The sequence below is a fragment of the Engraulis encrasicolus genome, chromosome 14 (genome assembly GCF_034702125.1).
Source record: "Engraulis encrasicolus isolate BLACKSEA-1 chromosome 14, IST_EnEncr_1.0, whole genome shotgun sequence".
In the NCBI taxonomy this organism is placed as follows: Eukaryota; Metazoa; Chordata; class Actinopteri; order Clupeiformes; family Engraulidae; genus Engraulis; species Engraulis encrasicolus.
The window spans coordinates 12,320,007-12,336,199 of record NC_085870.1 but is presented as its reverse complement, the minus strand read 5'-3'; the positions used below and the strand labels follow the sequence as shown (position 1 = coordinate 12,336,199).

Here is a 16,193-nt window from a genome sequence, read left to right as displayed (position 1 = left end):
ACGGGGCCCCGCAGCCTGTTGAGGCGAATGTTCACTTTACACACATCAGCTGATTGGAAAGGGAGAAGACAAGGTGAAGCTGGATGGACAGAGGGGGATATGGGCAGGAGATTAGATATTAAAAAAAAAAAAATCGGACATTGTTTATTTCACAGTGCAGGCGTGAATGGATTAACTAAGAGGGGCCTTGCGGCAGAAGATGTTAACGTGGCGACGGGTGAGAGAGTAGGAGTACTTGATGAGGAGCAGTTTATTGTACATCCACACGGGAAAAAAAAACACAATGGCCCGTCACATATAAGAGAAGATACAGTACGGTTAAGTGTGCTAGGATGTCATTCTCTCTCACACACACACACACACACACACACACACACACTCACACACACACACACAAACACAAGCACACAAACACAAAAACACACACACACACACATTCTATCGCTCACACACATGCACACACACAGACACACGCACACAAAGGCACAAATGCACATATTCTATCGCTCACACACATGCACATGCAGACGCACATTGGAAAGCTAATTTTAAGAACCCCCTGCTATTTTATTTCATTTTTTGTCAGCTACCACATTTCATCAAATAAATAAATCATAGCTAAATCTAAAACACTACAAAAAACAACTCCAAACACTCAGGGAGACAGTTGTTGGCTTGCTCTTCTCTTCTCTTCTCTTCTCTTCTCTTCTCTTCTCTTCTCTTCTCTTCTCTTCTCTTCTCTTCTCTTTCTCTTCTCTTCTCTTCTCTTCCTGCATTTGTGGCTTGAGAGACCAGATGAGAAGACGAGGTGCCATCGTACAGAGGGCAGGGCGGTTAGCTATCGGGACGCATGACACAAAGCTCTGACAAGGACACGGGAGGGAATTGTGTGTGTGAAGGGGTATAATGCAGGGAATGGATGACTTGTATGGCCTTTAACTAAACTCCTTGGCTGAATTTATCATCACCAGGAAAGCCAACAAAGGGGGAGGGCAAGGGGGCCAGTTGTTCCGGGGCCCAGGGAGAGAGGAGGCCCAAAATTGGGTCCTCCTTAAAACAAAGGGGTAATTCCTCGCGCTTCTGCTTTATCATCTGGTGCATCGACGGGAGAGAGGCAGGAAATCTTCACTTGAAGGACAACACCGGAGCAGCACAGATGTAATTCTTTGTGTTTTTTATTCAAGTGCACAACATGACTAACGTTTCGATGGTTAGACCATCTTCATCAGAGTCCAACTGGGTCCTCCTTACTTTGTATGTATTTGGTGGGTGGCCCTTTCAAATGACTTTTGTCCTAGGGCCCAGCCAAAGCTGTCACTGCCCCTGGTCATCCCTATTCCTCTGCTCGTCTTTTTTTAGAGAGGCAGGCAGGATTGCACTGCAGAAGGCACGAGTGACTGGAGCTGACAGCCTTCCCTTTTGCTTGGCGTTCGTACAAGTGAGGGAGAAGGGGAGTGTGTGTGTGTGTGTGTGGGGGGGGGGGGGAGGGGGGGGGACTGTGTTAATTGCATGATGAATTTGCTGGCAGCCTCTCTTCCATCTCTGTCGCCATTCATCTTTATTTACGCGCAATTTGGAAGCGTCGTGCCTTCAATTAGTGGCAGGGCTCAGATCCGAACGAGGCCTCACATTTCAGAAGCTCATGCACACACACACACACACACACACACACACACACACACACACACACACACACACACGCACACACGCACACACGCACGCACACACGCACACACACACACACACACACACACACACACACACACACACACACACACACATTCCTGCTGTTCCTGTGCATCCCATCCGCACTGATGATGTTTTTGCACCTCAAAAATGATGCAGGGAAAAGGCCAACTGCCATTAACAGCCAGAGAGAGTTCCAGAGCCACGTTAAGAAGAAGGCACATGTTGGACAAGCAGCCGAATCACTCACACACGCACACACGCACACACACACACACACACACACAGCTGTGACACAGACACACACTTTCACTCTCACACACACACACACACACACACACACACACACACACACACACACCACCACCACCGCCGCCGCCGCCAACAAACACACGCAGCCAGACACACCGACATGCACAGACACACACTTTCACTACAACACAGCTACAGAACACACACACTGCCTGAAGAGTCGATCAATTAGCCAAACCTCTTCAATGTGCTGCAAGGAAGATTACAATAAAAATGTGTTGCAAAGAATAATTCTGTAAAACAAATCACACATACTGTAGGGACACGCACTAAGCAGACACACGAGATAGTACAACAACAAACTAACTAAAAAAACGTGAACGTGTGCACGCAAACACACACAAAAGCCTGTGGGTGTGTTGCGGGTGACCGCTTATACAATAGACTACATACCCCCCTAATCCCATCTGCTATAAGCCACTGGCTTGACATGACAGCATGACAGAACGTGCGGTAGGTAGAATCACTCGATTCTAGTGATGCCGAGTGGCAGTGTGTGTATGTATGACAACACTCACATGTCACCATAATATTAGGCTTGTCATCGGGAGATTGTGGAACGCGAGGGAGGTCTCCAAAATGTGGTTCTAGTTTAGTACATTTTTATTGTTGAGGGTGGTCCTGGATGGATGCTGCTGTAGTCGAGTTACGGAAAGAAATAAAACAACGGAAAACTCGGGGTGCTGTGCATGATTTAAAAGACATTGCGTGTCTTAGAGATCCCAAGTTGCCAATGCGTTGTGCAACGCAACGGAGCACCCATAAACCCTGACAAATACTCAGTCATAAAATATTGTTTTCGACTTTTGCGTAGCACTTTCCGCAATAACCAATGTGCCAGGAACTGTGCACTGAAGCTCCCATTATGTCCCTTCAATACGGTATATGGATAGAGGAACATTCCAGACTGCCTCTGACCTAAGCGACATCGCACACAGCAGCCGATTCTACGCAATGCCAGAAAACCAACACACGGCCCTATGTGTGTTAAGGCTGTGTGTTTTCCCAATGTCAAGTGTATGAGCCTTGGAAGTGTGTCAGCCTAATTAGTGACGACCAGTGATCAGCAGAGTTCACCAAAGAGTATCCAATCACTGGGCGTGATTACGAAGGCTGATGCACTTCGAAGGATACACACCAGACATTGGGAAACGGCCTATACATGGGTTCCAAATTTTGTTTATAACCTGACTGCGCAAAACTATCTGCGCACAACTCAACCTCTGATTGCTGCAAACCGCTGTCGGTCAAAAAAATAGCCCACGTGGTTGGCTGCCAGTGTCTTGCCCCTCCTCATAACATCGTGTTTACAAACATTCAGAACCCATTTATATGTTCCCAGCAAAGAAACTCAACAGAAGAACAATCTCTCAGGGGGAATTGCATTGGCCACGGTGTAGTACGGGGGTGTTGCCTGAGGACACGAGTGGATGGAAAATTAACTCCCTTGCGCATGGTCATTGGTCAGTGGGTGTGATGGATACAATTTCCGTACTCCCTTGCGCATGGTCAGTGGGGGCGACACCATGATGGATAATTTGTGGCCAAATTAACACTCCGACCCTCGCGGAAGTGGCATTGCATGCTGCCCTGATGCTTCCAATACTGACCATATGTAAGGGTTAACGTTCGGCGAGAAGGTCGCTACCGTGGAATAGCAGCACGACTGAGAGAATCTTTAGACCCCGACGCGGAGCGGAGGGGTCTTGTTCTCTCTGAAGTGCTGCTATTCCACAAAGCGACCGACTCGCCGAAAGTTAACCCGCTTATTATATGGATATACTTAAATGATTCACACATGGCGGGGACATTTCTTTAGGCCTATTTAATGTTAAGATTGTTGCTGCGCAAAACAAAACAGTGCCGTTGTGAAACACCGCTAGGCAACAGCTAGGTAGCCAGGACAACAGGTGTTGTCTATCACAGCAGCTGATTAGAGTCTTGTTGAAAAGTCGCTTTAGCAGTGAAAAGTCTTGTTGCCATTGACAGCGGTCTGTTATAGACCAACCCGTCCGTTATCGAAAAATAACAGACGTGCGAACGTTGGGGAGCCCCGTTGAAATGAATGGAGCATTCGACCGATGACGTCACAACCATATAATAAAAGAGGAATAAAATGTACGTACTCCCCTCGCCATCATTTCGTACTAAGCTGTTATGACGTGAGTAAGCCCTCTTGTCTCAAGCCTCTTTGGTTCCCAGTGCTTTCCCTTGTGCCTCCAATCTACTCCAACTAGGTGACTGGGAGTGGCTTGATTGGCGGCACCTGGCCCTTCAATCAAGCTCTAAAAGCTGCAAGATCCAGTTGCTCAGGAGAGGCTTTACTTGTTGCAACTACTGGCTGTTGCCTCTCCAGCCATAGGATTGTGTTTGTATATGACTTGGACTGTATATTTCTTTATGTTTGGTTACTGTCCTTGTTAATTTTGTTAAGCAGAATAAAATCCCACTGGTTGGGCTATACTTTTTAATGGTGTTTTTCTATCATTTTAAAGGTTATAGTTGGTTACTAGTTCGTCCCATAAGGACGTGTTGGGGCGTAACAGTGTGTACATGCATCTAAAGGCAGGCAAAGTCTCCCTGCCTTCCATAACCAGAATCAGTTTTATTGGCCAGGTACGCTTACATATAAAAGGAATTTGAGTTCTCCAGACAACATATATTGTGTAGTTAAGTAAACCCAGCATACATAAGTAGGCCACAAACAATTGCCTTTATCTGCACTGAGACAATGTCCTTGTTGGTTTACTGCAGCAGACATCCAGAATCATCTATGTACATATGGAGGGAAACAAACAGATAAATAAAAGAAACAAACAAACAGATAAATAAAAGAAAATGAAAAGAAAAGAGAAATCCATCTGCGAGAAGTGGCCAGCTACGCTGAGCGCAATATGGCCAAGTGACAGCCCGTGACGGCAGGGGCCATGAATAATTCCATTTAGGACATGTGTGAGTGTGCGGATTCCGCTTCCATTCTGCCACTGCGGATTTCGATTGGCCAATCCGATTTCAGCTCTCTCTTGTGCTCTTAATAGTAGGTGATGGCACAGAGGAGGCGTATAGGTGGCTCTCGGGGACAGGAACAGGAACAGGATGGCACAAGGACAAGAGCATAGTGGGATGGGACGCTGACACTGTTCAGGCTGCTTTGTTCCGCATCGTGCAGTGCTGCACGAGACAATCCCACAACACTCCAGTTAGGGCAGTGGCTCCCAAACTTTTTCTTGCAATGGCAAATATATTTTGCCCCTTAGCATTGGTCATCTTTAATGTGAAAATCAAAGAAAAGTAAATACAATTACCATACCATACACGGTTCTATGTAAATAGTCCCTTCTCTCTAAGAGCAGTAGCTCCATTTTTGTTTTTAAAGATTTTTTTCCCCTTTATTTGATAGGACAGTGTGAGAGGTGGACAGGAAGCGAATTGGGAGAGAGACGGGGAGGGGGTCGGCAAAGGACCCGGGCCGGGAATCGAACCCGGGTCAACCGCATGGCAGGTGAGTTCTCTACCGGTTGGCCACGGCAGGGCCGGCCAGCAGTAGCTCCGTTACCCACATAAGGGTCCCGACCCCCTTTTTGGGAACCCACTGAGTGAGGGGACGCGCAATCAATCACGGGCGACCACTTCTTCTCGGCAGAGCTGCGGCGCATCATTCGCAGTGCCAAGTTAAGTGGCTGCCAGTTACCCTGGCCCTGTCATGTCACACCGTATTTTTCCAGCCACGTCCTGTGGGAGACGCTGGGGTTTATAGTATGTATGCAAAAAAATGGAAGAAAAAGAACACACAATAAAGAGAAGGGAGGGGAAAACGGGGGTCTGTAGCGCTTGATAAATGAGCTCTCAGTGCAGACATGGGGCAGGCATAAAGCGGAGTGCAGATAAAACTGATATAATGGCTGTAGCAGAACCTGCGTGACCCTGCTGGAATGACAACGCTGCCTCTCAAATAATCTCTTTTTCATTATTTCTTACTGCCTTTCTTTCTTTCTTTGTCTTTCTTTCTTTCCTTTTTTTTCCTCGAATTCGCCTCGCCCCTCCCCCTTTGTCTTTTGGATAAAAGTGTCTGCAAAATGTGATGTAATCTACGATGTATGCCTTGGCAACGAAGCCATTAAAAATGACAGGTTTATAGCTGAATAAGAAAAAAAAAACATAAAGTGGCCAGCTTTACACACTTATCTATTGTCAAGGTCACAGGACTACCACTTTGTAGGCTTTGTTCACAGCAAATTGACCCTCATTCATTTGATTCTCACCGTCACGGGGAGTAATGAAGCATCGAGTCCTGATTTGATTAGCAAAGTGCCAAGATGTGTCATGGTCAATGGTGGCATCTTCTACAAGCCTCTACACCTGTGTCTCCCAATAAAAAGAAAAGGAAGAAAGGAGTCGCACACTGGAGCTGAATGCAAAATCAAAAACTGTATTAAACAAAGCCGGAAAAAAGTAAATAAAACAGACAGACAGGGGACAAACGTTTCGGGTCTGACTCCTTTCTTGCTTTTCATTATACTGCTCTTGGAATTACGCACCGAGCGATACGCTCAGGATAAGACATTGGCGCGGACGCCACCCCACCATTACTCTGCCAATAAAAACAGATATCTGCTGTGAGCATATTGATGGTGTTCCACAAGTGTGTCGCTGATATAGTGTACTGTGTTATTGATGTTTGCTCCAAGCCATGGACATGATACTCTTGGAGTTGTGCTCAGTTGGTGCATGCAGAGAAACAAGTGTACACAAGGGTGAAAAACTCTTACGGTATTACACGATAAATTGAATGGCAGCCTTCATTCAACAAACAGTAACACTCGTTGAGTTGGGCCGACTCCGTTGGTGTTGTGGGAGAGAGAGAAGAAAGAGATTGAAAGACAGGAATAAAAAGCGACAGAAGTGCGAGACGGAAAGAAACATATTGACGTCCACCATGACACAAAAATTCCATCCCCTGCTGGTCCAAAGGGACCCACGAGTGCATTCTCTCCACTAAGAACGTCTGGCTGAGGGGGAAGACAACGCTCTGCTGTCTGGCTCACAGCGCAATGAATGTACAGAACAATTAAATTCCTCCTCAGTCCTCAATCCCAGCCATCAACACCCAAGGTGGCACGAGTGGGGTGTTGCTCTGTGCGGAATGCAACAACAAGTGAGGCCACACACAGAGACACACACAAACACACACAGACGCGCACACACACGCACACACACACACACACACACACACACACACACACACACACACAATGAGGCAAGTGTGGCCTATAAAGTAGGTCAATTCTTGGCCTACTGTAGCTTCTACGTATATGAAAAATCTTTTCAAGTCTCTATTCTTGTTCAATTCTTGTTGCATCCTTTGTAAGGGACATATTGTATTCTTGGGCCTGTAATAAAGCAATTAACATTCAACATGAATGAATCCTACATGCATCCAACAGACGCCTAACTCGGGCCCTGTAGTTGGTGATTTTTTTTTTCTTGCTTGAATAAACATTCTGCATACACTATACAACGTTGTATAGACCTCCTTTTGTCATCTCACCAGTACGAATGTTTTCTGTTTGACACCTATAAAATGACTTTTGGATGTCTGCTCCTCCCTCCTGTTTATATCTTCATGACAATTTAATAATGGCTTCTGACTCTCTGACTCTCACTCCTAATCCTGTAAACATGCGCATCCAACTCTTACCATTTTATTGAACTATGAACTTTTTACAACCTCTACGTGTGACGCGCCCCAGGTGCTGTGAATGACGACGAGTGCACTTTGTAACACCGCTGTGTAGGAGAGGGAGGACGGGAGCGTAAGCCAGGGGGGCTTAAGCTCGGATATACGTTCAAGCTTTGGTCTGCTGTGTTCGCATCGCCGTCGCGGGGTCAGGTGGATTGCAACAGCAGCAGATCAAGGTACACCTGCTAAAACCGCCGTCATGGTCGACAGGTGTGCGGTGTAACATAACCTCAACAAAAACTTAAATACTGCAAACCCAAATACTGCAACTTCTTCTGCTTCTCCTCTCCCTACTACGGCTAGTACGACAGTCACACTAGCACCACGACTACCACAGAACTTGGTGTTGCTATAAATCTCAATTTCTTACTTTACTGAACATACATTACTGAATTACTCAATTAGTAGGTACACTGAAATAAGTTAATCGTAACATTTACATTCGTTAGATCCAGAATCAAATCGCATGAACAAACTGGCTCAGTCTCGGGATTTACTTTTTTTATATATATATATATTTTTAGGGGCTTTATGCCTTTATTTGACAGGACAGTCGAAGATGGTGACAGGAAGCGAATGGGACCGAGAGACGGGGGAGGATCGGGAAATGACCCTGGCCGGACTCGAACCGGGGTCCCCGGGGCTGGGCATGCAAGCCCAAATGTGGGGGGCTTAGCGCACTGCGCCACAGCGCCCCCTTCGGGATTTACATTTGAAAATAGCATTTCATTTTCCTTTGAAGAAAATATAAAAGCAATCTACTGTATGTCTAAGCATCTGCAGTATCTGTATGCACATACGGTACTACAAGCTATAAGCACATACTGTAACCAGAACATGTCATTTGAAACCACAATGGGGGTAAGGCTGATGAAAAGCGGAAAAAGAAAATCCATATAAACAACTGTCAAAAAAGGGGAAATTAGAGAACAAAAAAGGCCAATAGAGTTTAAGAGTTGGAAAAGAGGTTACATAATAAAGACGTCTGCGTCTCTCGCTCTAGACTGCCTGAGGGAAGAGGCTTTCATACGGTAAGCCCTGTGGATTAGCCATCTTTTGAAGAGCGCAACAATCACCCACAACACACCAGCCAGGGGAAACCAGCCTTTGGCTTTTGGCGTGCGGAATCCCTCTCTTTTTGAAGCGCGCAAATCCTCGGTGGCGGGCAAAGGGTTAAACGCTGGGTGATGCCCTGCTGCTCACCTACCTCTCCCCCCAGTGCATCGCAAACGCGAGCATCCCAGTCTTGCCTGATTATCATCGACATTCAAATCTCGTACCGACCAAGAAGATAACGAATAACGTTTCCCAAACGACCTGGTTAACCCGCCTACCTCAGTTTGCTACTGGTCGAGGCCAGAAAAGGTTGTGTAAAAATGTTTTTGAAAATTGTCCCAATAGAACGTCTCTGCATAAACCACATCACTGCTTAGCATACACCTCTACCCAGGGCCGTTGAAGCAGCTCAAAGTTGATTTGCTTCCCGACAAAGTGGGTGAAGTTCCCGATTTCTCTGGAGCTCAGAGTAGAAGCAACACTGGAGGTGTTGAGTCACTAGGGATGCGTGCCCTGGCTAATCCCAGGCAGTCTGCCTTCCCGCTAGCTACCTCACCACAGCATTCAGCCAAGGCCTTGAACCGGCCTTCCTCCACTACAGGAGTGACACTGCCAATGAACTCCCCTCCGCAGGAAAAACTCATTTGCACAGCCTTTTTGCTGCTACATCTAAACATGCGGTTAAATGCGCGGGACTAAACAGCAATCGCGGGGGCATGTGGCTGCGAGCTGCGAGATTGAACTGATGGCATTTGAAGTGAGCCGGGTCGTGCCGAGTCTACTTTGCATGGTAATGCCCGCCGCAGCGAGACGACAGCCTATGGCATGTGAATCAGCTGCATCATCCCCCACTGTGCTAGTCGCACCTCGGCGCTTATTGCGCGCTTCCTGGGGGCAAGACGCAAGCAGCTCCCCTGAATTTTTTTTTTTGGGGGGGGAGCGATTAGGACTGTACCAGCAGAGGAAATTGTTCCTCTGCCCCCTTTCAAGACCAAATCCCCCCAGACAAAATGTAGAGAAGCGGGCCGAGTCTGGGGGGGACTCAGAGAAAACAGCTAAGTCAACACGTGGTAATGAGATCTTATTTGGTCAGCTGGTGATGGTGATGGTGGTAGTGGTGTGTGCATGCATGCATGTGTGTGTGCGTGCGTGTGTTAGTGTGTGTGCTTTGTGTGTGCTTACATTTGTGTGTGTGTGTGTGTGTGTGTGTGTTTGCGTGTATGTGCTTGCATGTGCGTGTGTGTGTGTGTGTGTGTGTGTTTGTGTGTGTGTGTCTGCATCTATGTGCTGCGCGCCTTGTGTGTGCATGATGGCCATGGCTCTACAGGGGCCCCGCTGCACCAGGGGGGGCAAGCCAGAGTCAGAGCCCGAGCCCCATCCTAACCTTATGCATTTGTCTGGGAAACGTTCTGGCGATTACAGTATATAAAGAGCCATATTGTGCTCAGCTGGACCTCGAGATGTGCAAGGGGATGAGAAAATGAAGCTGTGGCCCATCCGCATCAGTCACACACACATACTGTATACACTATTACACATTACACACACATATATATACACATACAGTGAGTCCAATATGTATTTGATCCCTTGCTGATTTTGCCCGTTTGCCCACTAATAAAGACATGATCAGTCTATAAATTTATGATAATATGTATTCAAACATGGAGAGACAGAATATGAAAAAGAAATTCCAGAAAATAACTTAAAATAATATATTTTAATTTATTTGTATTTAATTTAGGCTAATAAGTATTTGACCCCTCTAGCTAAAGAAGATAAAGTGCTTTGTGGCAAAGCCCTAGTTGTCTAGCACTGAGGTCAGATGCTTCTTTTAGATGATGACAATGTTTGTGCATACAGTAGAACATATTTTTGCCCATTTTTCTTTGCAGATTATCTCTAAAACATGAATAGTTTGTAGCTGTAGCTTGGCAAATGGGAGGTTCAGTTCTCTCCATAGAATTACTATAGGGTTAATATTTGGAGACTGTCTAGGCCACTTCACAACTTTAATATGCTTCTTATTGAGCCACTCCTTCGTTGCTTTGACTGTATGTTGTGTATTATTGTCATGTTGGGAGATCCAAAAATGGCCCACCCTTCAGTGTAGTGGTGGAGGGAAGGACGTTTGCTCTCAGGATTGCACATTACATGTCTCCCTCCATCCATTTGTTGACGATGTGAAGTTGTCCTGTGCCTTGGCCATACAAACACCCTCAAACCATAATGATACCACTTTCATGCATGATGGTGAGGAGGGTGTTCTTGGGATCATAGACAGCAGTGCTCTTTCTCAAAACACATTGAATTGTGTTAATGCCAAACCGCTTGATTTTGGTTTCATCTGAATACAGCACCTCCTTATCATATCCTAAACCAGCCTGATGTCCGTTGGGAAACCTCAGATGGGACTGCACAGGTTCCTTCTGAAGTAGAGGTACCATGTGTGCACTACAGGATTTTAAACCTCTGTGGCATTAAGTTCTACCAGTAGTTTTATCTGTGATTTTGGTCCCAGTAGCTTTGATATCATTGCCTAGTTCATCCCGTACAGGTCTAGGGTGCTTTCTTTCTGTTCTCATGGTTATCAAATCCCTACAAAAGGTCAAATCTTGTATAGAACCCCAGACAGGCTGATGGATAGTCATTTTGTATTCCTCACATTTTGGAAGAAATGCATCAACAGCTGGGTCATTAATACCCAGTCTCTTTCTTGTGACTTTGCTGCCCATTTAATCTTTGTTCAGGTCTAAAATCTTGTCCTTGATATCATTTGACTGCTCTTTGGTCTTTCCCATGATGGTGATGTTGGAGTGTGACTGATTCACTCATACTATGGACTGATTCTGCTGATTAAATGTGTATTTTATGCATGTTAGTATGTACAGGTGTCTTTCATTCAGATGACAAGTTGATCGGAAGTGCCCATCTGGTCTGTGGACCCGGAACTGTAATCAGTTGGCAGGGGATCAAATACTTATTTTGCTCGATGAAATGGAAATAAATTAATATATATTCTCTTAAGTTAATTTCTGGATTTTCTTTTTGATATTCTATCTCTCCATATTAGAATACATATTATCATAACATTTATTGACTGATCATGTCTTTGTTAGTAGGCAAACCAACAAAATCAGCAAGGGATCAAATACATATTGGACTCACTGTATATACACATATTCTCGCAAAACACAAACACACTCTTTGTCTCATACACACACCTGGAACTCTCTTAACATATACGTGAAATAAAATGCATGGCACACACTAACACACATACCTTACCACAGACACACACACCACAATTTAATAAACACAAGTGCATGCTCACTCTCTCTTACACACACACACGCACACGCTGGATTGTTTGAGGAGTGCCACCTACTATTTCTCCGAGGGAGGCGGCGATCATGTGAGTGACGGGTGCCATGGGTGATGAGGCTGATGTCCCGAACAGGGACTTGACGCTGTCGTACGTGACGAAGAACGCCGCAGCTGAAACCAAGCACATAGAATCCGGTTAGGCCCCATTACCCCAGCTGCAGGGAGCAATTAATGACTGGCCTGGATACAGGGATGGGGAGACGGAGGAGGAAGAAGAGGACAGGGAAGAAGGGGAAGAGGAGGAGGAGGAGGAGGAGGAGGAGGAGGAGGGAGAGGAGGAGGGAGGGGAGGAGAGGAGGAGGGAGGGGAGGGAGAGGAAGAGGAGGAGGAAGAAGAGGACAGGGAAGAAGGGGAAGCTAGTGAGGAGGAGGAGGAAGAGGAAGAGGAAGATATGGAAGGAGAGAAGAAGGATGAAGAGGAGTAGAGAGAGGAGGAGGGAGCAGAGAAGGGGGGAGAGGAGGCAGAGGAGGAGGGAGAGGAAGAAGATGGAGAGGAAGAGAAGGAGGAAGAAGAGGGGGAAGATGAAGAGGGGAAGGAGGAGGGGAGCTGGGGGAAGAGGAAGAGGAGTAAGAAAAGGAAGAGGAGGTGGAAAAAGTTAGATGAAGAGAAAGAGGAGGGAGAAGAGCAGGAGGGGGTGACCCTTCCCATATCTAATCCCACAGTCCACTGGCCATAACTGAAAAGAGGAGGACATGGGTAAAAACTAATGCTGCAGAATTCAGTCATGCATGAAGAGAAAAGAGGAAAGAAATCTCCAGCAATGTAAAACTAATTTGTGGCTAATTTGTGCATGAAAGGGGGAATGAACCAAAGGGATATTGTAGCAATTCATAAATAATGTAATATTTTACAAGGCTACAAAAAAAAAATGTAGTGACATCTAATTAATGGTGGCTACAGCGGTCTTCTTGGAGACATGCCTAATTGTGCATTGCATGACATTTGACATGATGATGTACTTTCTAATGTAAAATGTCAACATACATTGTCAAAAACATGAAATTACCCAATCACTTAATACTTAGCATAGCACCAATACTTAGCATTTCTGAACCTGTCTACGGCATACATCTGCTGGATGTGCACAAGATGTAGGATGATTCCTTACAGCATTATTAGCTGTTACATCAGCATTTATAACAATGTAGGGGTATACTGTGTAGAAAAACAATACATTTGACTTGTCAATTTAACAAGTGACAGACAAGAAATGGGATTTTATACAAATTTTGCTTTGGATGTAGATCAGACAAAAAATGTTGTTGTTGCCCTCCTTTTGTGAGGCATTTTATTTTGCTCATGCAGTAATTCATTTTCTGACTGATTAATAATGATTAATAATGGCAATATTTCATTTTAATTCATGTTTAGTCATTACATCATGACTTTATTTTACAAATGGACATAAACTAGACTATACGGTAAAAAAAATATGAACTATTGAAATGAATCGAATCAAATTGGAGACACTGATGAAGGAACTTGCCAAAACATCTGTCTGGGAATAGTAGTGTAATAGTGAAATAGTAATAGTGGTAATAATAGTGCAGCATTTGCCATCAGAACTCAAGTTTCAAAATAGTTGTGTGTACAGTCAAAATGTGAATTTCGAAGGATCACGCTAAAAAAATTATTTCGACTCTATTTTATAGATCATGTACTTTTAGACTAGAGCAACAACTTCACGAACTGTGCTTTTTGTGAAATACGGTGCTATTTTCATAGGACGTGAGGTGATTCCGATATCAGAACCAAAGTATCTAACACAAATGGAATGCAACTGGAGTTACCTGCTGCTTTCACAAGTTCAACATTGAGCAAAACAAGAGCTTTACATTGGATATCTTAGGACATGATGTATCTGGCACACAATTCGAACAATGTCTCCCCCGTTTCAGACACACTTCAGGTCTTGACAGTTCCCGTATAAAAACACTCAGCTACATGTTTTCCAAAAACAAAATGAGGATATCAATTGCCAAAGTGGCCCACCTCTGCTCAGATGTCCACATGTATATCTGATGTGGCCGGCAGCTCTGTAAATGTAAATGAATGAGTACAGGCCTGTGGTTTTGAAACGGGCACTCACCATTTGGGAAGGAGCCTACGGCTGCCGACGGGACCCCTGCGTAGATGCCTCGGAAACCCCCTGCCTTGTAGAAACCCTGCTGGCTCTGCAGTCTGGTCTTAATGGTGTCCAGAGGGAAGAGCGTGAGGTCCACACACATCCCAGCGCAGCCACCTGCCTGGAGCACACCAAACAGATGGGAAGGATGGATGGGGGATTTGAAAAGCATTAGACTGACTGTGTGCATCACCGCCATAAATGAAAATACTGTATTATGGCAAATACTGTATATGCCATTCTTTTGAAACCCGGTTGTTGGTAGACCCGAGTTTGTTCTCCCGACATCCGTTGTAAATGTGTTCTGTTGCAACAGTTGGGGACCATACAAATGTCTGAAAACACTCATGTTTAACGAGCAGGGAGTACACTGAACTGCACCGAGTTTGTGTTTCGGGAACCCCGATCTGAGTGCCCACTTTCCCAAGGTGGAGGTCTGGGTTTCCAGCTAACAAGTTTAAAAAGAATTAACCATTGAAACCATGTAATATTTATTGTGCATCTACTCACTTTTCTAAGAACTTCCTTTAAATGTACAATAACTTTTAAAATCACAAATCAACTATGGTAAACACTGTGCAGTGCTCTTAACACGCTTTCAAAAACAAATGTTCTGCTCATGTTCTTTTTCCAATGAGGGCTGCCATGCCGTCTTACTGCTCTGCTCATGCCAGAGCTTGTCATATTCTATTTTTCTAATAAAGGCAAATGGAATGCAGATCCACAAGTACACATTCTGTCCCACATAATAACATTAGATTTTACTCATGGTGTGCTACTCTTCGTAATCACAGATAGTAGAAAACAAAGAGGTTAACAGCACCAGGATAAGGAACAGCATGCCACAGAACAAAGCAAACAGCATAATTAAAGACAATTAAATAAAGCAGTTAAAGCAGTTGCTGTCTTTAATGTGAAAGTCCAATCACAACCAGGAGCACCTGGATGAATAGCCATGTAAAGACAACCTTTTTATTCAGTTGATTGGCCCAGATCTACAGTAGGCTACTGTGTATGTACTTGAGGATTTGTTCCTCCTTGTCACCCAAGTGGAAACTAACAAGTCCTTTCCATGGGACTATACCTGTAAAGTGTCCCTGGTAACAACTGTGAATTTGAGTGCATGAGACCTGTTATCTTGCAGCCTACAGATAGCTATCTAACTGAGATGAGATAGCAATTATTTTATCTGACGTGTATTGCATTACCAATATTAGCCTACTTGCATGGTCACCATAAACGTCTTAAATATGAGGTTACTTTGACAGACTGTTAGGAGACAAAATCACCAACGTTTATTCGACTCTCCTAAGGTAAGAGCCATTCTATTCATAGTTTTTTCCCCACAAAATGTTACTTCAGACATTATCGAAGCTACCAAGAAATATCAGGCAGATATCATTGAAGAAGAACCCTACAGGGATTTGCAAGTAGGCTATGCAGAAGTGGGTTAGTGTCATTCATTCATATATTCCGCTTTCGTGTTGTTATAATACGTGTAAATCGTTAACTACCACAAGAGATGCGGTGAATTCCCTTCTATCCATGTTGTATACTGTCTTGACAGCATCCAGTAATCCACTATCACTGCAACTTGCAAGGCAAACCAATGTCAGGCTCCTTCATGACAGCAAAAACATGCTACTGAAGGACGCTGCCATGTTGGATTCTCTCGGACTTCCTGGTATGGTCATGTGACTCCCCTAGCTAGCTACACGTCACAGCTTCCGTGCCTCTTATGCCAGAGTCTCTGATGATAGCCTACTGTTCTGTCCAAACATAAGCTAATATGATTCTTCTTTATATTATATTATATTATATTATATTATATTATATTATATTATATTATATTATATTATATTATAATGTATTATATTATGGTTTGAC

General features: G+C 44.6%; 1 protein-coding gene across 1 annotated transcript in view; it reads right to left on the bottom strand.

Moving 5' to 3' along the window:
* Positions 1-15,972, bottom strand: part of slc25a26 (solute carrier family 25 member 26) — a 104,024-nt gene extending 88,052 nt beyond the window's left edge. Inside the window, exons 1-3 of the mRNA XM_063214947.1 lie at positions 15,821-15,972; positions 14,271-14,427; positions 12,183-12,292 (exon numbers count right to left, since the gene is read on the bottom strand). Of these exons, the coding sequence (XP_063071017.1) occupies positions 12,183-12,292; positions 14,271-14,427; positions 15,821-15,853 (300 nt within the window). The 5' untranslated portion in view covers positions 15,854-15,972. The remainder of the gene's footprint in view (positions 1-12,182; positions 12,293-14,270; positions 14,428-15,820) is intronic.
* Between the last annotated feature and the right edge of the window lie 221 nt (positions 15,973-16,193).